This window comes from Scomber scombrus, chromosome 1 (assembly GCF_963691925.1).
Source record: "Scomber scombrus chromosome 1, fScoSco1.1, whole genome shotgun sequence".
Taxonomy (NCBI): domain Eukaryota; kingdom Metazoa; phylum Chordata; class Actinopteri; order Scombriformes; family Scombridae; genus Scomber; species Scomber scombrus.
In genome coordinates this window covers 16,031,822-16,057,598 of record NC_084970.1, presented here as the reverse complement: position 1 = coordinate 16,057,598, position 25,777 = coordinate 16,031,822, and the positions used below count along the sequence as shown (strand labels likewise).

General features: G+C 39.0%; 2 protein-coding genes across 2 annotated transcripts; both read left to right on the top strand.

Annotated features, from left to right (window-relative positions):
* The first annotated feature begins 1,741 nt into the window (after positions 1-1,741).
* On the top strand, positions 1,742-8,952 carry supv3l1 (SUV3-like helicase). Its single transcript, XM_062444262.1, has 16 exons — positions 1,742-2,143; positions 2,271-2,348; positions 2,811-2,918; positions 3,010-3,124; positions 3,297-3,465; positions 3,715-3,826; positions 3,988-4,065; positions 4,363-4,454; positions 4,599-4,779; positions 5,004-5,097; positions 5,579-5,698; positions 5,815-5,914; positions 6,024-6,104; positions 6,360-6,536; positions 7,425-7,573; positions 7,781-8,952. The coding sequence occupies exons 1-16, from the start codon at positions 1,864-1,866 to the stop codon at positions 8,196-8,198; spliced, it is 2,352 nt and encodes a 783-aa protein (XP_062300246.1). The 5' UTR covers positions 1,742-1,863; the 3' UTR covers positions 8,199-8,952.
* An 887-nt stretch (positions 8,953-9,839) lies between these two features.
* LOC133982754 (hexokinase HKDC1-like) lies at positions 9,840-20,317 on the top strand. Its single transcript, XM_062421680.1, has 18 exons — positions 9,840-9,902; positions 11,315-11,477; positions 11,598-11,755; positions 11,956-12,078; positions 12,244-12,339; positions 14,428-14,527; positions 15,227-15,410; positions 15,511-15,666; positions 15,745-15,978; positions 16,434-16,575; positions 16,713-16,869; positions 17,550-17,698; positions 18,494-18,613; positions 18,772-18,867; positions 19,259-19,358; positions 19,588-19,654; positions 19,834-19,950; positions 20,158-20,317. The coding sequence occupies exons 1-18, from the start codon at positions 9,840-9,842 to the stop codon at positions 20,315-20,317; spliced, it is 2,385 nt and encodes a 794-aa protein (XP_062277664.1).
* Positions 20,318-25,777: the final 5,460 nt, after the last annotated feature.

The window sequence follows — 25,777 nt, the reverse complement described above, 5'->3', positions numbered from 1 at the left end:
AAGAGTCAAAAAGTCTGTATAAAATGTATAAAAATGTTTAATAACGAGTTGAGTTGACTAACTGGTTTCAGTCTGAGCCTGAGAAGGATTCCTTCGTGCACACCTGATGAAGATGGAGATGAACAATGAAGAGGTGGTTTATTTGCTATATTGATTAAGATGATAACAGCCTCTCTTTGCCTCACAGTGTCAGCACATCAATGACAATGTCAACTATCCAATGAGTAACCAGTTTCAAAGATTTAGTCAATGCAGAGATGAAGATAGTACAGCATACAAGACCAGAAGAATCTATTCTCCTGAGGAAATATCTACCTCATGAAGTTTGGAAGACTCATGAGGCAGGTGTTCAGATTCAAGATTAATTTGTTATCTCTGAATGAAAATGTGAATGATTGAGTGAATGGTTGTCTCTGGGAAACAAAAGATTGTTATGGGTCATTAGTCAAGGCAGAGAGAGAGAGAACGGGACATTTTGGTTATGATTTTAATTGATGTCTAGGCAAAGTAGACAATTTTTTGCACTGTAAACCAGGGTTATTATAGTTAACTAAAACTAAGACTAAAACTAGCAGTGAAAGAATAATTCATTTAACTGAAATAAAAATAAAAATGATAATTTAAAAAAAAGAAAGAACTAAATAAAAACTGCAATGAACACTGCAAAACTAACAAACTAAACTAAATTGCAGATCAAATCAGCTTAATTTTTAGTTTTCTCTCTTGATTCTTAATGGGTTCTGTTCAGTTTGACTTCTTGAGATAACGGGCTAGTGCCAGTGGGTGGCTGCTTGACGTGCATTTTACGATTTTCTATAAAGAAGAAGTTCAAGTCAGAAAACAGTACACAGCCCGATATGGGAATATTTAGACTACGCCCCCACAGTAGATAAAAGTAAAAGTGTGGTGATGAAGAGTGTTGAGAACATTTGTGGGACACAGCTAAAAGGGAAAAATCCCACAAATTTGAAAGTCCACCTTGGAAGCGCTCACAGAATAGCAGGAGACAGCTAATGTAAGCTCCCAGTCAGAAACACAGCAAACCTGACCTCAGTGTCAGAATTATTTCATCCTTTACAGCTTCAACAAATCAAGGATTTCCTGCTAATACCTGAAAAACTAAAACTAAGACTAAAACTAAATAAAAACTAAACTAAAATTAGTCAATTCTTCAAAATAAAAACTAAACTAAAACTACTTAATCATTTGTTAAACTAACTCCCATTTGATATCACCATGTCCCCAATCTGATAAGATCTTTGCATCTTTTCTTTTTTTAATCGAAAAAAGCGTCTGAAAACCATGATCACTATCTTCATACATTCAGTCATGTGTTATTTATAAGCAGACTTATAGTGAAAATAAATTATTTCCTGGGGTCTTCTGGGGGGTCCCCGGGCCCCATTTTGAGAACCACTGTTCACAGCCGTGACGCCACTGCTGTAAACACTTCTATTATGCAAGTGTCCTTGGTTTGGCCTGTTCATAATTGTCGATCTTTTCTGCGAAGCGTTTATATTACACTCAAATATCAAATCCTATACAAGTAAAAACAAAAAATATGGCCCTGGATTTAAATAAAATTATTTGAAATGAATTCATTGTTAATTTTCCATGTAGCTTTTATCATCATTTGCATACACACAGTCATTTTGTAAACAGGCACATTTGAGAACAACTCAATTCAGACGGGTCCTGTCCCACGTTGTGTCCCCACAGGAAGAGGAGTGTGTTGATTCGTCCTCTGTTGAAGTCGTATCTGGTGTGTAATCCACATGTATAGAGCTGTCCCACACAATGAAGCGATCATAACACCGGTTTGTACCAGGCCCCACAAAGGGCGCTAACACCGGGGATACAACCATGTCAGTAAACCGGTGTTTGCGTTTGTTTTCTCGGCTTCAGCCTCACATTAATCCCCGGGCAGCTTGTATCGCCGCCTGCAGCCATCCCGTGTCTCCTGGCTCTGTTTTGTCCCATGAACAACACCCGACTGGCTCTGTGGGTCTCTGCAGACACGCTTCATCCAGCAGTTCTTCTCGCAAACCTCCGGACACCTCGCTGTTTGTCCCCGTCTCTCTGAAGACGGACTCCGCGCTGGATGGCAGTGTTGGAGCAGAGCTGACCCAACCTCTGGATAAAGGTGAGTACATTTGGTCTTCGTGCATCAAGGCTGTCAGACATACAGCATGTTGAACATTGACAATTATGGACACTGAAGTCTTTTTCTCATGTGTGTTTCTCTCTCTGCTGTTTGTGTCTTTTTTCAGATGAACTTCTGAAAGTCCTGAACCGGTTTTATAAGAAGAAGGAGATGCAGAAGCTGGCAGCAGACCATGGCCTGGATGGTGAGGATGGAAGCAAAGCATTCATCTGTTCATCATCTAACAGATATTGTCAATACCTTGTGATCAAAAACACGTCATATTACCTATTATACCTGCGATATGTATAAAGTAATGTCTTGTTTTTTAACCATCTAGTATTTACAGTTTTACCTGTATAATTCTTTTCTTTTTTATATTTCTGAAGATTGTTATTTTGTTGTTCTTTGTAAGTACACTGAGTGCCACTAAACCAGGGTCGGATTCCTTGTATACTCGGCCAGTGAAGATGATTTTGACTCTAATTAAAAGTGTATCTAGAGTTTATATAAAACATAATGTCTGTGATGTTAATTCACGACGCTGCATCAGGAGGACGCCAGACAGAAATCTGAACAGCATTATTAGTGCAGTGATCTCTGGTGGTTGATTCTGCAGGGTTTTCAGCCTTATGTGTCTTCATTGTGTGTTTTTGTGTGTATGGAGCTCGTCTTTTCCACCAGGCTTTTATCAGCTTCAGGAAATACGTCCTAGAGATGAAATCCCTCGCCGCCGATCTGCACATTATCCTCAGTGACATCTGCTGTGGAGCGGGTTTGTCAGTCTTTAATAAACAGCAATGTAGGTAGTATCAATAAATGAAAATAATAGTACTTAAATGTATTTTGTTTATGTTGCTCTGAAGGTCACATAGATGACATCTACCCGTACTTTATGCGTCATGCAAAGCAAATCTTTCCTATGCTGGACTGTATGGATGACCTGAGAAAGATCTCTGACCTCAGAGTTCCTGCCAACTGGTGCGTTTTATAGATTCCTTCATTATATTATAGTTGGCTTTCTGGTGCCAACTGTGTTTTTCAGTTTTAGTTCCACCTCAGTGTTTCCAGGTTCAGTTGCTCTCTGTATGCATGTGTCATACCATGCACAGTATTATTTTGTGGTTAAAGTACCAGTGTGTGTGTTCATCAGGTACCCTGAGGCTCGTGCCATCGAGAGGAAGGTGATTTTCCATGCTGGTCCCACTAACAGTGGTAAAACCTACCACGCCATCCAGCGCTACCTGGCTGCTAAGTCTGGAGTCTACTGTGGCCCCCTGAAGCTACTGGCCCATGAAATCTTTGAGAAGAGCAATGAGGCTGTATGTGTTCCTCTCTTTCTTCATCACAGTCTGTAATCTCTCCATCTACTTTGTTTCACTCTTGATCTTTCATAGTATTTTTGTTTGTCTTTTGCTTGTGTTAATGGCTTGACCTCACAATGTATATCCATGACTTTTGTATTCCCCATGTTGTGGGGCATGTGTGTATTCTCAAAGTGTCATCTCTATCTATTTCTCACCATATCATACTGTTGACCATTGTGTATGTGTGTGTGTGTCTTTTCCCAGGGTGTGCCATGTGATTTGGTTACTGGAGAGGAGAGGACGTTTGTGGAATTGGAGGGTCGAGCATCTGATCATGTGGCGTGCACCATTGAGATGTGCAGCGTCACCACACCTTGTTAGTAAACATTACATACAGATATTTTTTTGTATCATATCTTGTAGAAAGTTAGAAACTGTCATCCACATGATGGAAGGTTTGTTTGTGTAGATTAATAGCAAGTTAAATGTGTCACCCAATATATTTAATGAGGTTTGTTTTTGTGCGTCTGCCTGTAGATGAGGTGGCTGTAATCGATGAAATCCAAATGATCAGAGATCCTTCCAGAGGGTGGGCATGGACACGAGCACTGCTCGGTTTGTAACACACACAGGATACCTCTCACACTGTTTCAGACCTTGTGTATCTTCATCTTCATCACAGCCTCCACCATAAAACCCTGTGCATACATTAAAATGACTAAATTACTGCATATTTGATTGTATTGATGTTTTGTAAACATTGGTTTACAAACAGTGTAATTATTAATTGTCCATATTTATAATTATGTTTCCCTAATTGTGTCTTTTACATGATTTTGTGTTCATATAATTTGTCTTTTAGATACCAATGTTTCCGTCTTGTGCAGCTGACATTTTCTTGTATTTGCTCAGGTCTCTGCGCCGAGGAGATTCACGTGTGTGGTGAATCTGCTGCCATAGACTTTGTCAGAGAGCTGATGTACACCACCGGAGAGGAGGTGGAGGTGAGGCTGTAGAATGTATTACAACAGGAAGTCTGGCTGATGTTATACAATATTCTTTCATTGTTGTCTTAGGGTAACCACTCTCTCTTCATCCCCCCCCCCCCCCCCCCCCCCCCCCCCCCCCCCCCCCCTCTCTCTCTTCAGGTCCGCACCTACCAGCGTTTAACTCCATTCTCAATCATGGATCAGGCTGTGGAGTCATTAGACAACCTGAGACCAGGAGATTGTATTGTGTGCTTCAGTAAAAATGACATCTACTCTCTAAGCAGGCAGATTGAGGCCAGAGGACTAGAATGTGCTGTGATTTATGGGAGTTTACCTCCAGGTAAATATGTGAAAGTTTGTCTATCTTAAGATAATGTGTAAGTAAAAATCAACAACCTTCTGGTGGTATCTGTTCTAAAAGGTTTCTTTGGCTTCAACTTAAACTGAACTTTTTTTTTTAATGTTAAAAATTAAAGATAATGATAATGCAAGCTAATGTTCAAGCTATCATTTCAGCTTTTTGTGTCAAAAACAAACTCAGACCCACTGTTCTGTGATTTACAGGAACCAAGCTGTCCCAGGCCAAGAAGTTCAATGATCCTGATGATCCCTGCAAGATTCTGGTTGCAACAGATGCCATCGGAATGGGCCTCAATCTGTGAGTACCCTCCTACATACTGTATTCCACTTCCTGATATTTTTCAACACAGTAAAGATCATAAAAAGCCCTAAAATCAAGTCCTCATACTCACTATCCTAGTGAAATGTTTCACTTGTACTCACCAGCTTTTCCTTTCTGATATTTTACTCATGTATTTTTACTGTCCTGCCTATTTGGTGTTCTGTGCTAAATGTTTTTGATGTAAAGCACTTTGTAAATTTAGGTTTGAAAATCGCTTGATGAAATTTTAACTAATTTTAACTTAACTGTTAATTTGGAAACACAGAAGTTATTTGCTGTTGTCTGCTGGTGTGTTCAGCATACATCACTAGGTGTCGCCAAAGTCTTTTTACAAAATGTACACACTGGGGCTTTAACAAGACTCAAGTGGTAGTGTAACAGTCAAGTCTTTCTACAGAAGAAACTGCGTGAATGCCGTCAACCCAGCTCAGATGTATCCATTTGTCTTTCTCTTCAGGAGTATAAAACGCATCATCTTCAACAGTCTAGTGAAGCCCAATGTAAATGAGAAAGGGGAGAAACAGATGGAGACCATCAGCACATCACAGGCTCTGCAGATAGCTGGTCGTGCAGGAAGGTCGGTCTCACATTTACTTGTATGGTTCCCATTCAACAGGATTAAAGATGGGAGAGAACATTATTAAGCCATGTTTATTTCTGTCTGGATATTTATTTTAAACCTGTCTCCTCCAGGTTCTCCTCTAAGTTTAAAGAAGGAGAAGTTACCACGATGCACAGAGATGATCTGCCTGTCCTGAAGGAAATACTCAGCCACTGCGTAGATCCCATAGAGGTGATCATTTACGCACTGACATGCTACACTCGAACACACACGACACAGATGTACAATATAAGACATACATGGTCTTACTGATGGTGTTTTCTACTCTTCTTTGCCTCAGACTGCAGGTCTCCATCCTACAGCAGAGCAGATAGAGATGTTTGCCTATCATCTTCCTGATGCTACATTGTCCAACCTTGTTGTGAGTATAGCTGCCCATCTACTCATATATTTATCTTTTGTAAACAGCAGATCATCAACATGAAGAGATGTATCACAAAGGCCATATGAAGGCAGTTGCTCAATCATTATCAGACCCGTCTAGCTGTATGCTAATATGTACCATCAGCATGTCACAAAAGAACAATATAATCCAGGTGATCATTTTGCTTGTCTTGTCTATCACTGAAACGCATCTTCGTGTTCTGACTCCATTCTCCCTCGTTCTCCCTCTTAGGACATATTTGTCAGTCTCTCCCAGGTGGACGGTATGTACTTTGTCTGCAACATCGACGACTTCAAGTTTCTGGCTGATATGATTCAGCATATCCCGCTCAACCTGAGGTCACGCTATGTTTTCTGTACTGCTCCCATCAACAAGAAACAACCTTTTGTATGCACCTCCTTCTTAAAGGTAAATACTAGTAGAAGTGAATACAGTGAGGAAGCATGAAGTGAAAGGAAACATGTTTTGATTGTTAGGTTTTTGTGTTGTTCAGGCAACAGGGAAAAAAAAGACATCTGGGATTTTGTATTGTCAGAATATGAAAATCCAAGTAGGGTTGGATAATGTTTCTAGGCACTGTACTTTTGGTCTCTCTCTGTAATTTATGGTTATACCACACTGATAACATCAGATTAGCTTCAGAGTTAAAGTTTGGAAAGAAGTAACCTTTGAGATTCAGGGTTAAGTTGTGGATGTGTGCAAAGAAAAAATGTTGTGCTTGTAGTTGCATGGTTAAGAAGCAAACAAGCAAATTATATATATGGTTTAATAAAGTGTTATTACTGCTAACATAATTACAGTACATAATACATATTTGGAACAAAATACATTTTCCTGACTTTAGGGCCTGATTGATATGGACAATATCAAAATATTTTTGACCAAATACCTCCATATCAATGTTGTGATATTATTGTACGGATGACTATCGATGCTTTCACAAAAGATTCACAAGTTTCTTGATATATAATCATCAATAATGTGGACAAAAGCAAATAATGGAACAGTCTGTTTAGTCTAGAAAATTACACGCAGCCTTTAAAGCCAGGAACAGACAACACTCATGCCGTAACACAACATAATGATTTCCAAAATCTAAGATGATTTTTAGTCTCATATCATGATATCGATGTATTATCTATATATTACCCAGCCCTACTTGACTCTAGTATGTATTTTCTTGTCATGTTATGATTATGTTGCAGTTCATGACAAAGAACATATGTATTTCAAATTGCTTATTTGTTAAGCACCAGGAGCTGTGCTGCACTGATTTGAATCTTGTTTCTTTTTCAGTTCGCCCGTCAGTTCAGTCGAGACGAACCGCTGACATTTGACTGGGTCTGTCGCCATGTCAGCTGGCCTTTGGCTGCACCCAAAAATATAAAAGACCTGATGCACTTGGAAGCTGTTCATGATGTGTTGGATCTTTACCTCTGGTTAAGGTAACTATATATTTCTAGTTCTACCTGTTGTCCATTGATCTAGTCATTAGTTGATTGTGTTTAAAACACCTTGACTCACAAAACAGTGCTAATTATCACCTTTGTACTTCTTTCTGTAAAATCTTCTTTATTGTATAACATTATATATTTACAGGTGGCCTTACTATGCTAATCTGTGTTGCTGTTGATGCCTGTCTGTCTTTGTAGCTACCGTTTCATGGACATGTTTCCAGACACCGGCTTGGTTCGGGAAATCCAGCGGGAACTTGATGACATCATCCAACAGGGTGTCCGAAATATTACACGTCTCATCAGAGCGTCAGATGCAACTATCACTGACACAACACAGGCACAGAACAACAGGCGTGGCCTGGCAGCATCTGGCGGGAGCAGTGGCAGCAGCAATTTGACTGGCGGTAGAGGTCAGCGAGGCTCAGGACAGATGATGAACAGTTCTCTGGCTAGTCGACTGGTGAAAGAGGGACTGTTGACCCCTGATTTGCTCCAGCAGCTGCAGAAAGAGTGGTCCAAAGATCATAAGCAGGAATTCACCAATCCGAGCGCATTCGATACAGAACATCACAATAACAACAACAAAGGGAAAAGAAAAAAGAAAAAGAAATGAAGGGGGGAAACAGTTACATGACTTTTGACACAAAAGCACTGTTTGATTATGATCATGTGGTCTGGACAGAGATTTACAGCAGAATACTTTGTCATGTAATTTACTTATTTTTACTGTGATAAAAGCTCACATTGTAAATGTACTTCTAACTTGCAATTGTACAAACTGTAACCAGTGATGAAACATTATTGAAGTCAATGTCTGTGAATATCCTTCATGTGAGCTACTGATTGCTGCTGCTCTTCTAGCCACTCTGAAGGATCAAGTACCCAGTGAGAGATTCTCCAATCTCAGTGTGAACATACAATATCTTCCATATTCACTCTAGAAACTGGCAACTATTTGACTGCTTCACTCAAAACAGTGACATTAGCCCAACAAAAAAAAAGTACTGACCTGACTTAGACTCAAATCAATAGCTGGGTGATGTAATTTCCTTCCTTAGCTGTCACTGGCCTTTAGCTCTAACCTGCAAACCCAAAGTTTGTTTCACACATTGTTATAAATGCTATTTTATAATCACTGTGACCAGGAAACATTTCAAAATGCAATGTGTATGTGTTATGAAGGTTAAACGTTACAGCAATTTATTTGGGTATATCTAAAGCGTTCACTTAAAACTATTTTTAAATTAAAAGCATTTTCTTTGAACAGTCTGCTAACTCTGTGAATAAATTGAATTCAGTACAGCCCTTTAAGAGTCTGTACAGATGAGACACCATATTTTTCCTTCTTTGTACATTTAATTTGATGAAATTAGTCAATAAAAAAAGCTATTGTTTTAACTGTCTTGATTTCAGGGTTATGATGTATAGTAGTGTAGTATAATGCACATGGTCCACTGATGAAACTTTTGATCAGTGCTGGAAAGGTAGCTCACCTTGTTGAATGTCAAGTAGCAGCACTTCAGACTTTAACATTTTTCAAAAGTTTTCAAAACATACGGAAAACCATCATCTCAATAATAATTCAATGTAAATTACGTAAAAAATTGCTAGTGAGTTTATTTTGAAAAAAAGTTCATATGCTATGGGCTCTGCAAAACACACACAAGATGCATTAATGAAGAGGGACAGTCATCAGAAAGGTGAAATAAACTTCAAATATTTACAGTCCTGAAATATACAGTATGTAAGTGTTGCTGTCAGAAAATAGAAATCATAAATTGAGAAAAAAAAAATTGAATCATTATTATAGTGATCAGACTATATTGTTTCTCATAAAAAATGGGCTGATAATGCATATCAAAATGCCACTCCTTATTACTGTGATCAGAACTGAGGAAATGAACCATTAATGAAATGCACACAGCAGTCAAAGTGTTCTTAGGTCACTATAAACACTGAAACTAAATAGAAGTTATGATTGGGTCATAAAGAGGAAACGATGAAAGAGGTTAATCATTGAGTTGCTGCCGAGGATAATCTCAGTGGACTCGGTGAGATCAAAACGAGACAGAGCGAGACAGAGAGGAGAGGGACAAGAGGACGAAGTCCGACTTTTTTCTGTTTTTTAATATGTGCACACACAGAAATAATTTTTCATCATTATTTCACTATAGTGTGTGTGCACTGTCAGAGGAACACAAACTCATAAACAAACCAACTGTAATAGTTTGCTGGTGGAGTGTCGTACAACAAGATGTTTGCTGTTCATCTTGTTTCCTTCTTCTTCTCCAAACTCCAGGAGGACCCCACAAAGAAGGTAAGAGATACTCCACAGTGTTAATAATAAATACACATCTTAGCTAAATGTACGTAATCTAGCAGTGATACTAAATCACTACTTAATATATACACTGCTACAGATTAGGGAGTTTGAGATTGACACAGACTGCAGTAATATATTAAAATGTGAGTGCGAGAGCAATTGAGGGAATGTGTATTTTGACTAGTTATTATTGTCTGGTAACAATTGCGTTTGGAGCACATTTAGTAAATTGAAAAAAAAGTTATTTCTTAAAATTGAATTGCTTAAATTAAAGTTACTAATGTACAGGATTAGTCAGATTTGTGAAGGTAGTTGTGTGCACATCGATATAAATATTAAAATTTTGTCATGCTTTAACCATCTTATTACTATATAATAAAGCCTACCATAAAGCCTGCAGTGATTGATGCAGCACCAAACAGACAAATTAAATTATTTGAGCATTTACTGTGACAAAATGTATGCTATGCCCTTCTTGATACAACCTGACCTGGAGACCTAACTGCCCTGAGAGATAAGGCAGAAGCCAGTGCTGTAATAAGGTGTCATAATAAAGAGTTACTGTGTCACCATTTGTCTTTCCTGAGCAATGATTAACATCTCTCCTATGCCAGCATCTGTAGTCCTCTCTTTGTGCAGATGGGATCAATTCACTCAGGGACAAAATATTGACACTCTAATAAGCAGCGCTGCACACACTCACACTCATACACAAATACTGAGTGACACCCAGCAGGTGCACAGCCAGAGGGTCCTAAACATGTGATAGTTTGGCTGAGAATACATGGTGCAACTGAGCCTAAGGGAGTTTTTTGATACATTAACTACCTCTTACTTACTTACCTACTAATTTATAAAGATTAGTAGTTTCTCTTACTCACATACTATATGTATTATTTCCTACTTAGGTAGATTATATATTAACTTACTGTTACCACAAAATGGCCATAACATTGAGAATAGATAGTATTAAATTATGTGGATGTTTTAACCCAAGTACAGAAAATCTAAAAAGAAGAGGAATACAAGTGTTTTCAACCCTGTCAAAGATTGGACTATGTCTTCGTTTATTACTTTGTTTTGTGGGTAAAGACATTTCTCTTAAACAGCTGTTTTTTTCTGGTTGTTGGAAATATAAAATCTGGTCACAAAACAGTTTGTTGTGGATGTTATGGATATAGTTTTTCAGTAAGAATGAAATATGAGGTTTGTGATGAAGAATCAGCATCCAACCTTGTGTATGATAGACTCTTTTCCTTTACCTGACTCTCACTCTCACCTCTTCCCCCTCTTGTCTCTTTTCAGCGTCTATGTTTCTTTCTCTCGCTGAGTCAGTGGATAATAAATTAGTATGGCTCATTTCTCTTTATTTCTGTGTTTCATCTGTCTCTCATCTTGTTTTTTAGGTGGACAGGTTTCTGTATGCCATGCGTCTCAATGATGACCAACTAAGGGACATCTCAGCTCGTTTCCAGGCTGAAATGAAGAAGGGGCTTTCAGCTGAAAGCAATGATGCAGCAGCAGTAAAGATGTTGCCAACACATGTCCGCTCCACTCCACACGGATCAGGTAATGCTTTCAAAACCTTTATGGGCTTTTGTGTAGGTTGATGTTTGGGAATTACCGAAAAACAAGCTGAGGAAATGATGAGAGATTATATATTTTTTCCTCTTTCCCCCTCTCCTGCAGAGAAAGGAGAGTTTCTGGCCTTGGATCTCGGAGGTTCCAAGTTTAAGGTGCTCCAAGTTAAAGTGAGAGAGGGCACAGGAATTAGGAGGGGAGGAGTAGAGATGGAGGAGAAGACCTATCCAATACCTAAGGAGCTACTCATTGGGAGAGCAACAGAGGTAAGGAGGTGAAGAGGAGAGGTGGAGACATAGGAAACATGGTGAGTGAAAAGGAAGAGGAACAAGGGAACAAGGTGAAATTGAATGCCACCAAGAAAAGCACCTGGATTTGGGGAGTTTGGAAGCAGGATAGGGGAGAGATTGGGGTTCGTAATTTCTCAACTGTCTCTCTCCCTCTCTGTTTAACTCTCTGTGTGTAGTTATTTGACCATGTGTCCGAGTCTCTAAAGGACTTTCTGCATGAGAAGAACATCAGTTTGAAGGAGAAACATCCTCTGGCTTTCACCTTCTCTTTCCCATGTGAACAATCCAGCTTGAATCAGGTAATGACAATCTACATTCATGGTTTTCATGACCTGCCCTACATGAATCATCCTGGCCTTTGTGGACTCGTATAGTCCGACTCATCCATACACATCTGGGCTGCATCATTGTACAAGATGTATTATATGTTCTGTCTGCCCTGTCCTTTTCTTTCTTCTCTATAGGGATCATTGTTAAACTGGAGCAAGAACTACCGGGTTCGAGGCCTTCAGAAGAAAGATGTGGTCCAGGCCCTCAGAGAGAGCATTGACAGAACAGGGGTAGGATACCAGATATTCACTACTTTATTATTATTTTCAAACAATACTGACACGCCTACATGTACTTTGAAAGGGTTATTGGTCTATAGGCAGGGATCTCTTTACAACCAGTATGGACAGAAAGAATGATTGCAGCAACTTATAACCCCTTTTGTGTGTGTGTGTGTGTGTGTGTGTGTGTGTGTGTGTGTGTGTGTGTGTGTGTGTGTGTGTGTGTGTGTGTGTGAGGGTGAGGGGGTGATTTTTTAGTGATGCAAATGGTCACTTCTGAATGGACACAAATATAAACTTTAACATAAAGTGAAAAATGCAGAGGATCACACTGCTGACACTACAAATTATCTACTAATGCACTGTAGCCAGGCCAGCTGACAGTCTTGCCTGGGCCCGGGACAAGATAATCTTAGATGGGCCCCCACGCACCCGGATCTCTCCTTTTCCCTTGCTCTTCCTCTCCTCTGCTCTTCCTCTCCTCTCCTCAGTGTTGGGGAAGCTACTTTGCAAGCATAGCTTGTAAAACTACATGTAGTTCAGCCTGACAGTAGTTTGAACTATTTTTATTTTATCATTATTGTGTTCCAGAACTCTTTGAAAAAAAGGCATGAATCATGTCATGACAAGCTAACATTGTTGTTCAAGTAAATGTAGTTTGTAAAACTACAGCCAAAAAAAAGAAGCTTTAGCAACTACTGATACTCATTATAATCAACATGTAGTGTATATGAAAAAAAATATAATAGCCTACAAAAAAATTCACATTCCAGCAGAAATATGCCTCTCAACTCAGTTTTATTTTTTTAAAGAAAAAAAGCTGGTCAACATACTGTAGGTTCACCATAGATATGTTGGGTAATATAAAGAGCAAATGAAAATCCTACCCCAATACCCAAATCAGTTAACAAAAAATGTAATAAAAAACCCAAAGAGGTAGACATATTCTAGATCGGTGTGTCTTGAACAACAATGTTGGCTTGTCATGACATGATTCATGGCTTTTTTTCAAAGAGTTCTGGAACACAATAATTATTTAATAAAAATAGTTGTAGTTTGTAAATTGAGTAGTTTAACTCCAAAAAATGACCCAAAAAGTAGTTGAAATACTACAAAATATGAATGTAGTTTAACTACCAGCAAGTTACAGCAAATTTTAGTTAAACTATGTAGTTCAACTGCATGTAGTTTAAGTCTCCCCAACACTGCCTCTCCTCTGCTCTTCCTACTCCTACTCTATCAGACTCGGTCATTTTAGTGGGCCATAATGCAGGATCGCTGATATTAAATATCTGATCAGTCTCTGATCCATCCTGCTCAGACTATCTGACGGGGCAGCGAGCCCCTCCCGCTCCACTGTGACTCTCTTTCTCTTCTCTCTCACCGGTAGCCTGACTCTGTCCCTCCGTTGCGGGGCAGCTCTCCCGCATCACTCTCTCGGTCACCTGACTGTAGCTGGATCTCTCTCCTCTCTGACGGAGCTACCAAACTCAACTGTTTCTGTCAAAGATAACGTGTTGTGTCAGGCTTTTATACAAGCTAATGGACGTTAACATTAGAGCTGGCCAGTTAGGTTACGTTACAAGGCTGCCGGTAAACGTTGGATGCGCTGTTTCTTACCTTGCCCTACGTTAACTTTACTAGTTCCAGCTTCACCGTCACCACCTGTTTTAAAATATTTGTTTAGAAAATCTCTAAGGCCTCTATTTTCTTCTTCTCTTATTCTTTTTTCTTTACTTTTCTGAGCACCGGACTTGGGCTGACCGGACATTTTTAGCATACTGAACTTCTGACAACATCACATTTTAATCAGTGGCCAAACCATTTTTGTGTTGGGGGTGGGGGGGTTCTTGACCACTATTTCAAGAGCAATTAGGAAGAAATCAATTAAAAGCTTTTATGTAACTCATATATTACACATTTTTTCCACAAATAGGCCTATTTTGAAAAATTATTCCATAATTGAATGTGGGCCCAGTTCTGCCCCCCCCCCTAACCTGGGCCCGGGACAACAGACCCGTTTGTCCCCCCCTATCGGCGGACGTGCTGTAGATGATGTTACTAACCTGGTTCATCACTCTGTAACTCACTATGCAGGGTATGGATGTAGAGGTGTTAGCCATGGTTAATGACACTGTGGCGACCATGATAACTTGCGGTTTTGATGACCATAACTGTGAAGTAGGACTCATCATTGGTGAGTATCATCATATCATTCAAATTGTTCACTGTAGCTGTGTGAGGCAGCTGTAAATAGATCTTACTCTATTATCTATTTAACATCTGTGTGTTTTGTTAAGTGTCTGAGTGTGTGTGTTTTTGTAATATTACATCAGTTGTATTTTTCATCTTTATTTTCCATGTATAAAGGTGGTGGACCAAAAACAGTAATACAGTAAAACCGTTAACAGAAAACAAAACAAACCATGGACTCAAAAATCATGCAGTATGAACTTTGTATTAGTTGCAGAAACATTATATTGTCCTATATTGTCTCTCATTCTGCCTAATACATTAGTATACAACGAAACTTTTATATTTAAGAGGTCATGGTGTGTTCATAGTGTTCATATCATGGCCAAATGACCATATTTCATCATGATAATGAAATAATACAGTTTCAAATGTTGAAAGTACCTGTAGCCACACTGTTGCTCCCTCTAGTGGTGCATTATGTATGTACACATTTGGCCTGTTGTCACTTTTGCAAATATTTTATTTATGGTTTGTGTTTGGGGTTTGGAGATTTAGATAATTTATTTTAAATTAAATTAGTTTAGGTTTGAATTAGGGTTAAAATAAGCACCATGCATCTATTTTTAAGGTTTGTGTATGTTTGACATGTAATGAGAGTTAATACTATTTGCATTAATATCCTGTATGTTCGGGTGTTTAGGTACAGGAACCAATGCATGCTACATGGAGGAGCTGCGTCACGTTGACCTGGTGGAGGGTGATGAGGGCAGGATGTGTGTGAACACTGAGTGGGGAGCCTTTGGAGATGACGAAACTCTGGATGATTATATCACTGAGTTTGACAGAGATGTCGATGCAGCCTCCCACAACCCTGGAAAACAACTGTAGGAAAAGCAACTTTGTCTTTTCTCATGATATCAATCAGCATTAGTGACACTGTTTCAACCTTTGTTTCTTTTGTTTTCTGTTTCTTCCCTATTTTAGCTTTGAGAAGATGGTCAGTGGGAAGTATCTGGGTGAGTTGGTGAGGCTGGTTGTATTGAAGATGGCTAAACTGGGAAAGTTGTTTGATGGACATGTGTCTAAAGCACTGAGGACCAAGGGGAAGATAACCACTGCACAAGTGGCAGCCATGGAGGAGTAAGTTTTCATTTTCTTCTCTGCCAAACTTCATCTGTCTGAAAACTGTAAGATAATATAAATGTTCATCTTTCTCAGGTACAAAGACGGCCTGAAGAACACCAAAGACATTCTCACTGAGCTTGATTTGGACCCATCGCAAGACGACTGCATTGCTGTTCAACATGTCAGCACCATTGTGTCCTTCAGGTCCTCAAATCTGGTGGCTGCAGGACTGGCTGCCATCTTGACTCGAATCAAAGAAAACCGGAATTTGAGGACATTGACAACCACTGTAGGCGTGGACGGCACAGTGTACAAGACGCACCCACAGTAAGTTTTTAAAGAAACAGTTAATCATATTCACATGACAGCAGAATAAAAATCAACATGTACAACTTTGGATCTGAATTAAAAAACAATTTTGGACCCACCTGCAGTACTTCTCGCAGTCTGAGATTCAAAAAGCAGGTTCAGGACTGAGAGCTCAATGCCTTCTTTACCTTGAAACTTGCTGAAAAGAACTTCAGTCATGCTAATCAGAAAGTACCAGTAATTAAAAGTATCTAATTCTATGTCTATAATTTGGAATTTGCCACTTTGACATTGAAAAAGACAATGCAGACGCTGCAGACATCAGTAATCTGTATCTGTAATATAAAACCACTCAAGTTAAGTTTTGAGCTTGCTAAATTTATATGGGTTAGTTATGTGTGATGATGTTGCAGCTCCTACATATTACCAGTAGAGGTCACCAAAGATTAAACATTGCATTCCTTCCATTTCAGGTATCCTAAACGTCTCCATAAAGTAGTGAGACATTTGCTTCCTGAGTGCCATGTCAGATTTGTCCTGTCAGACAGCGGCAGCAGCAAAGGAGCCGCCGTGGTAGCAGCAGTCGCCCAACGACTGGCATCACAGAGGAGAAAGGTGAGGTTACTGTGTGTGTGTGTGTGTGTGTGTGTGTCTGTGTGTGTGTGTCGCGCACTGAGTGTGGCATATGTCATTATAGGTGTACACAATTTTATCAGTAATGCGAACATCTGATTATCTCACCTGTATTCCAGGTGGATGAGACACTGGCTCCCTTCAGACTGAGTCAAGAGCAGCTCCAATTGGTCAAGGCCAGGATGAGGGCGGGGCTGAAGGCGGGACTGAAGAGTAAAATGACCTCAGGGGTCAAGATGCTGCCTTCTTTTGTGTACCATACACCTGATGGCACAGGTCAGAAAATGAAACACCTCTGCTGGTTATGGCACAGTAACACTTTAAGTCTCTATTTAGCATTTATGAACAGTATATAAACTATTGGTTTATAACATACTATAATGTAGTTGTAAACAGCTATAACTCTTCCTGTGGGTACCAGAGCTATAATCGATTAATCAACTAATAGATTGCCAGAAAATGAATCTGCAACTATTTTGATAAAATAGTTATTGACCAACTCAGTTATTGACCAAAATAACTGAGTATATTTGGGTGACTTGCTCAGAAAAAACAAAACATCTGATAATCTTACCTTTTAAAGACCAAATGATTAATTGACAAAACAAATGGCATATTAACAAATAGTGAAAATAATCATCAGTTGCGGCCCTACTGGATACCCATTCGTGGAGGCTATAATATAAACAATATAATATAAATTATATCTTCATAAGAGAGGTTTTGATTGTTGACAAATACAGTACATTAATTAACACTTAAATCGGTTTAAACTCCATCGTAGTGTGTTACATACAACATACATACATTATTTATTTAATGTTTTTATACTGTTATAAATGCTGAATAGGGGTACTTAAACTACATTTTTCTAAAAGCCCACAAGAGGATGAAGAAATTTAACTTAATTTAAGTGAGTCATATAATCAGTAAGCTTACTTTTTGTGATTTTCAAGAGCATGGGGAATACCTTGCCTTGGATCTGGGAGGAACCAACTTCAGGGCCTTGCTGGTGAGATTTAAAAAAGGTCTGCAACAGAACTCGCGACTCTACCATAAGATCTACACCATACCGCTGGAGATAATGCAGGGAACTGGAGAAGAGGTAGGACACACACCAATGCAGCAGTGACCGGCACATAGAACACATTAAACTTAGTTGGTTTTAGTGAATTATTTTAATTTGTGGAAGTTTATTAGTATTTTAAGTAGTAGTAATAGTAGTAGTACGACATAGGGCCATTTAAGAAAAAGCCTTTAAGAACAAGAAGCTCACAAGAGGTGCCTCTGAACAGTATCCTCTAATAACGTCAAACAGAACACATAATACAGAACAACATGTTAGACAATAATAACCACATGTTTATGGCATTTTGTACACTTTCTCACCTGCAAACAGTTCATATTGATATTTTATAATGAAAACAGTTTATTATCCCTTAACTCTCACAATGGGTCTGTCACATCTGACAGTGGCTTCTGCCATCTACTGGCAATAATTAGGTCTGTACTAGAACTGCAATCTATGGCAACATTCAGTCAAACAAGCAAGTACATCCAAAGCAGAAATTATTAATATTTTGATATAATTAAGCAAAGACTGGTTACAAAGACTAAATACCAAGAGGACAGTGCAGTCAGAGTCAGACTGCAGAAGGATTTTATCTTAGTAAACATTCAAGATACAATAATCAAGCTGCAATTATTGGTCGATTAACAGAAAATTAATTTCCAACTATTTTGATATTTGATATTTTAATAATTTCTTTTTTTAGTCTTCTGTGATAGTAATTTTCTGACATTTAGACCAAACCCCCCAAAAAACAGTAATGGAATTTAAGTAATCAGTTTTTCATTAAAAACATGCTTTTCTTTCTTATCTGTCCACGTATGTCTGCAGTTGTTCGATCATATAGCGCAGTGTGTTAGTGAGTTCCTGGACTATATGGGAATGAAGAAAGCTCGTCTTCCTGCAGGCTTCACCTTCTCTTTCCCCTGTGAGCAGACAGCTCTTGACACGGTGAGCAAAGACAGACTGTCCTCTCTGTACTGTGGGTTGTAGTTCATTAATATTAGGGTTTGCTACATGTATTGAGTTCTTTTTCTCACAGGAATGCCAGCCATTCATCAAAAAGATAGAAAATGATCAACTTTGTAACCTTTTACAACCTCCTGTAGGGCACATTGGTGACCTGGACCAAAGGCTACAAGGCCACAGACTGTGAAGGACATGATGTTGTCAACATGCTGAGGGAAGCCATCAAGAGACACAATGTGAGTTTTATAATGATGCACTCTTTACTTATATGGACAGTGACGGTGTCAGATGCACAAAACTGTCTTTCACCATTATCAAAAAATGTAATATATATAATATAACATCTTAATTAATAGAAAAGATGAAGAGGAATAATGTAGCATCCTTTACACAGAATTTCAATAATCAGGAATCTGTCTCACAGCTGTTGAATGTACAAACATTTTCTTGAATCTTTCTACTACATGCTTCTTAAAAACTTAACTGAAACTGTTTAAGAACAATTAAAAACATGTGTTTTTGTGGCTAACGAAGACATATCCTGCTTTAATATGACAATACTGTAGCATCAATCAATGCATGTATGTGTGTTCGGTCCAAATCATGTTTATATGTATGTGACTGTAGGAGTTTGACCTGGACATAGTAGCTCTTGTCAATGACACAGTTGGGACAATGATGAGCTGTGCCTATGAAGACCCTCAGTGTGAAATCGGACTGATAGCTGGTATGTATTAGACCTACAGAGTTGGAAAATGTATTGTAAGTGGTCATTTTGGCTGGTCATCACTATTTTTTGTTTTGGGGAAAGTGTTGTAGATGCAACAGTTCAGCCTGTTTACTAAGCACAATGGATTTTTTCAATAATCACAATCCACTGAGTTTGACAAGCAGCACATTTATTGCAACACTGTTTCATGTAATACAGAAATGGACAATGTACCTCTGTTTCAAAGGAACTGGCAGTAATGTTTGTTACATGGAGGAAATGAAGAACATTGAGAAGATTGAACAAAAGGAAGGAGAAATGGAAAAAAAAGAGGGTACACCTGAACGCGAGGGAGACATGGTAAAAGAACTCTTATACAGCTGTTGAGTTTTTGGATGATAATACACACATTTAAACAACTCATTTTTGGTTTCTTCTCCCAGCAGGATGATGGGACGAAAGGGGAGAAAAAGGTGGGCGATGCCAAGATACAAAAGATGTGCATAAACACAGAGTGGGGAGGTCTGGGGGATGATGGCTCGCTGGATGACATCATCACACCTTATGACATTGAGGTGGACCAAAACTCAATTAATACTGGAAAACAAAGGTTAGAAGTACATATTCTTATACCTGTACATGATTTTTAAAGTTTGTGTTAATCGTGTGGTTGTGTGCTCATGTTACATATTACTTACATACTTTTATGCACGTGTGTGTCTTATGTTCCAGTGACTGTGTGTTTTTAGATCTATCAAGCTGTTCTGTAGCCTGTAACTTGGTCAGGTGGTCACAATGTGTGTTTGTGTGTTTGCAGGTTTGAAAAGATGACCAGTGGGATGTATTTAGGTGAAATTGTCCGTCAGGTGCTCTTGGATTTAACCAGAAGACGTTTGCTGTTCAAAGGACATGTCACTGAAACTTTAAAAACACCTGGAATATTCAAAACTGAATACGTGTCAAAAATAGAGAGGTAGGTAAAACATCTGTCTGTGTGTGAATAAAAGTTTTGCCCAGTATTCAATCATTTCTTTTAAATCTCCAGCTTATGCCCCCACATCACCGTAGACATGCACCTACTGTAATGTTGCATTAATGTGTGTAACTGTGCTGTCTTCTTCTAGTGACCGACTGGCTCTACAGCAGGTCAGAACCATTCTCCAACAGCTGGGGCTGAAGAGCACCTGTAACGACAGCATCATTGTCAAAGAGGTAGAGTATAGAAAATTATTGAGCAACTAGCATGAACAAGTCAGACAAGTCAGTGATGAACTATTAAAAGTAAGAACTGTACATGTAATAACATAATCCTGCAACCCTATAGCCTATTTCTTGTCCCAAACTTGAAATTTCTGAAATAGCAGAAAAAAAGGTTAAGAGTTTAAATTTTGTCTCACGGCAATGTCCAGAAAATCATGTTCTCTGTTGCAACCTCACTTTTGTAAGAGTTTTTGCACTGGATTGTGGACTGATATGATATTGTCTGGCTCCAAACTGTGGCACCAACTGTTGCAATAATGATAAAGGGTGTCATTGTTATGCAGGTATGTGGCGCAGTGTCACGTCGTGCAGCTCAGATGGTTGGGGCAGGAATGGCAGCCTTGGTCGATAAGATGAGAGAGAATCGTGGATTGGACCATTTAGACATCACTGTTGGGGTAGATGGGGCACTGTACAAACTACATCCACAGTGAGTTATTATTATTATCATTATTATTATTAGCATTATTTGTCATTGTGATAATGTGCTAGTGATGCAATGATTCAGTTCAATTATAAATGTTGTTGTTTGTGACTGGCAACTTCATTAATATCATCAAAAAATATTTTTTTCTTCTGCTGTTTGTAGTTTCTCGATAGTCCTCCAAGAGACTGCCAGAGATTTGGCTCCTCAGTGTAATGTGACCTTCCTCCCATCAGAAGAGGGCAGTGGGAAAGGTGCTGCCCTCATCACAGCTGTGGCTAGACAGAAGCAGAAGATGTAACTACCTACGGCTGCTAACAACGGTTAATGGTCTCTGGATTTTGTGAATTCTCGTCCAAAGCAAATGGATTCACCTGAGAACAAGAAGCTTCACATGAAGGGCTTAGCACATGCAGACGATGTTTTCGTTACATGATCCCTCACAGGCTTCCCACCCGTAAACAGACATTTCTGCTGTATGTTGCCCCCAGAAGTGAACTAATCATGTTTAAAGAAATTGATTTTTATAAAAACAACTAAATTTGTCAACTTTAAACAGTCATTTCTTGTGCTATATCTCAATTCCCTTAATCAGTGCTCAGATGCTTATAGAACTCACTGCTATGATGTTTACAACTTAGTGAAATTTTTTTTTTGTCCCTCGAAAGGCCCATCTGAAGTGCGTCTACATTTTAATATCAATCTATGACTGGCCCAGTAAAAATATTTGCTTATTTGACTAAAGATTTTAAACCAAAGCGCTCCTCTTTCCAATCAACTACGTAGTCAACCGTGGAAAAGACATCACACACACAGCTGCGTGGTCTCATGCTAATGTTAGTCGTGCACTGATTAGACTTTGCACCACTGATACCAGAGCTGAACAAAAGAAAGTACACTCATATCAAAAATCACATCCTGCTGAAGGTTAGCACCTTATGTTAGACCAAACAAAAATTATTTAATGAGTTGTCATGACATTCACCATGGCAACTGCAATGTAAAACTGTACTGCCACAAATCCTAACAAGCTTCAATTGTCAAAATGTGACTGTGCTGTACATTTGTGTGACCTTTTAAGAGCTTTAATGGTCCTCAAACATTCAAATGCTGCCTTCTTACAATGTGTTCCTATTCATTGTTTAGACTGCATTAACTAAAAAGTCCAATTAGCAGCAAATTATACAAATACGTGGGTAATCTAATCAGAACTGTTTGTCGGTCTTGCTGTGATTGTACTATGTTTGAATATTTCTATGTATATTTTACGTTTTAAGTTGTATCAGTGATTTGGTTCACAATTTGTTAGAACCAGATGATTTCTACTCAATAATTTAATAAATTATTTCCTTTTAAATATATTGATGTCAGTCTATGTAGAAGAAAGAGTGTCACAAACTGGGTCAAGGCTGGACAAAAGAAGGGAGACAACAAATAGGTTGTAAACTAAAAAACTAAAAATAAATTAAACTAAATGCAAGAAAAACCAAACATGGTGGAAGCCAAAGGAGAGAGAGCAGGTGACTTACTGTTGATAACTTAGCCTTAGCCTAGTCAGTCCAGGTGAACTGAATCCCCCTGATGACCCAACTCCCAACTGCAGATAGAGGACAATTAATCTGTCCAGAAAGGGTTGTCACAAAGAAAGACAAAGAAAATTACAAAAGGAAAAGAATGTGTGTGTGCGTATGTGTGTGTATGGTGTGTGTGTGTGAGAGAAAGAGAGAGAGAGAGAGAGAGAGAGAGAGAGAGAGAGAGAGAGAGAGAGAGAGAGAGAGAGAGAGAGAGAGAGAGAAAGAGAAAAGAGAGCAGTATCTGGGTATTGATGAAAGGCAGGAGGAGGATTGGAATCCTGCTGACCACATTTCGCAACAATGAAATAAACAACCATTGCTCTGTTCAGTCTCTCTGGACCTACTCTCTGCCCTTGTGATCGCCTGTCTGTCTCTTCATGCTGTCTGTCTTCCTTTCTGTCTGTGCATTTGTGCCATTTTGATTATTTTGTCTGTCTGCTTTATCTGTCTGGCTGGATCCTTGCCCATCAGTTTTTATCTGCCTATGTAGTACATGCTGGAATAACAGTACAGGCAGAAACATGGACAAATCCGGCATGATTTAATAGAACATTTTATAAACATTTTCAGTTGAAAGTGAGCTGAAAGTTTTGATAAAATTTCAGTATTAGAGCCTGAACTAGGAGGTCGGTCATATGTTTCCAGTGAATGTGTAAAGCAAATCTCAAACTACTGATCTAACAGTACTGGGCAGGGAATGAGCAGTGCAATGATCAGTGTTCTTATGCTAATCCATTCATGATAGATTAGATGATGTGTTGAAGATGAAAGAAGAAAGCGGTGGAGTGTAAGAAATATAGAAAAGCACTGAGAAAGAATTGAAGGAGGGACAGAAACAAATTAGAAGGAGTTAAAGAAAAGAAGGAAGGAAGGAAGGAAATATCTTGAGAAAGGCTGTGCGCTAACAGGAATGAAACAGTAGCTAATCTGTTTAGGGATTAACATGTTAGAATGCTACCCTGAGGGATACGTCACACAGACAGACACACCCACGCGCAAACACACTCACATACACACACACAGCACAGTAATCCCACACTGTCCTAGTAGTGACCTAGTAGCTTCATAGTTAAATCACACATGCACTGACACTGCAGCTTCAATACAGCAACGCACACAAACACAGCTGGGCTGCTGAATCTGCAGCTCGTACAGCACAGAGCGCTGCAGAGGCTTTCTTTTCCTCTCATGTTCTGTTACTCTTGTCCTTTCCATTTCCCCTTTCTGTCTTTATCCTCACATCCCTTATAACCTTCCTCCACTATGATGTACACCCTGACTTTAAATGCACATCCCTTTTTTAATTCAGTAAGTTTGAAAAATCTTAAGACTTGCCCCCAATGGGCATTCCTCAGGGAGTAAGGTGTGAGTGTCTTATTTTCAGTCCACTTTATTTGTGTGTGTGTGTATATGTGTGCGTATGCGTGTGTGTCTGTGTGTGTGCGTGTGTATGTGTGTGTGTCCGAGTCTTTGTGAGTGTGTGGGTGTGGGTCTTTGTCTCCCCTGTAAAGCAACAATAAGAGCTTTGACACACACACAAACACAGAAATGGTCACCAGTAAATGGGCAGAGTTTAGCTGCTGGTTCTTCAGGACCTACAAAAGGACGAGTTCTGGTCCGGTTCTAGTGGAAGTCACTTTATTTTTTTCTGATATATATTTGTTTTCAGTAAACTTTCATTTTTATCTCAAACCCTGATTCATTTTCTCCACAGTTAAAATGAATCGAAGCTTGAAGCCAAGATCTGAGGACAGTGGAAGAATGAGAAACCACAATGCCTCGAAACATCACTATGGTGACAGCCGTTGCATACCGGCACAGCTGGATCATGGAAAAACTTTGTTAATGAAGGTAACAAAATAATATACACTTATTCAAACATATTACTAGAATGATAATCTGGTGGAGCCAGCACTTGTGGGATTGGGATTATCTATAATTCAGAGATGGAGATGTGGGATTAGTTGTGATGCTGTTATTGCTGCTGGAGGTATGAGGAATGAGAGATATTCTGGAAATGGATGATGAAGGAAATATTGTATGTTGTCATATAATTTGATGCTGCAGAGCTCCACCATACCTGTTGGCAGCCAGTCGTTTGTGCTGTGTTGTGCTAACAGTTAACTGTCATATGTCTCAGCTTGTAGCACAGTGGCTAATGTTAGCATGACTGACCTGCAGCATAAAATTTGATGGATTGTTGCCACAGCCAGCACCGTTAACAATGTGAGAATATGAACAATGTGAAGATTATATTCCAGGCCTTTTTTACTCTTTCTTTCTGTCTTTCTTTCTTTCTTTCTTTCTTTCTTTCTTTCTTTCTTTCTTTCTTTCTTTCTTTCTTTCTTTCTTTCTTTCTTTCTTTCTTTCTTTCTTTCATTCATTCTTCTTCTATTATTTCATTGTCTTCCTTATTATGTAAGTTTCTGTAGTTTTCCAAAAGCTTTCTCTTCATTTTGAAATCATCATGGGAACCAGATGCTCATGTTAGTTAGATAAAGTTTTTGTCCAATGTGTTGTTGTAGACAGTAGAGCAGTTTAAATAAAGCTGTGTAGACACACACAGAATAGAGGATTTGGAATAGAGAAATAGTGTGTGTGTGTGTGTGTGTGTGTGTGTGCGTGCGTGCGTGCGTGCGTGCGTGCGTGCGTGCGTGCGTGCGTGTATGTGTGTGTCGTACGGCTGTAGGTGTGTCAACAAATGTAGAGGACATGGCACGTCAAGATATTTCGTTTCAGAGGGACCCTGTTCTGAAAGATAACATTTATTCTGCCTTATCATCAAGTAGCTTATTTCTACATTTCACAGCAGCATTCAGCTGTAACACAGAAAGAAACCCATCAAACAAGAGTCCGAGACTTGAATTCAATGCAGGCAGGGCAGTCTGTGCTTTGATTAAGCAGCACAACCCACACTACTGTACACACAAATACAACTAATCCAGGCATGTTGACAGGTTTATGTGGAATGAATGTGTAAAATAACTATAATTAAATCTTTTTAAAAACATTTTTTTTTAAAGAAGCACATAATACATTTGCACTAAATTTGCTTCCTTTGGATGTGAAATTGTTTGTTTCCTTCATACTAGGAGCTGTGGAAGCTGTTACATATTTAAGATCAGTCAACACTTTAGAGTTTTGAGCTTTTCTTTGAAAACGCTAATGCACCACTTTTA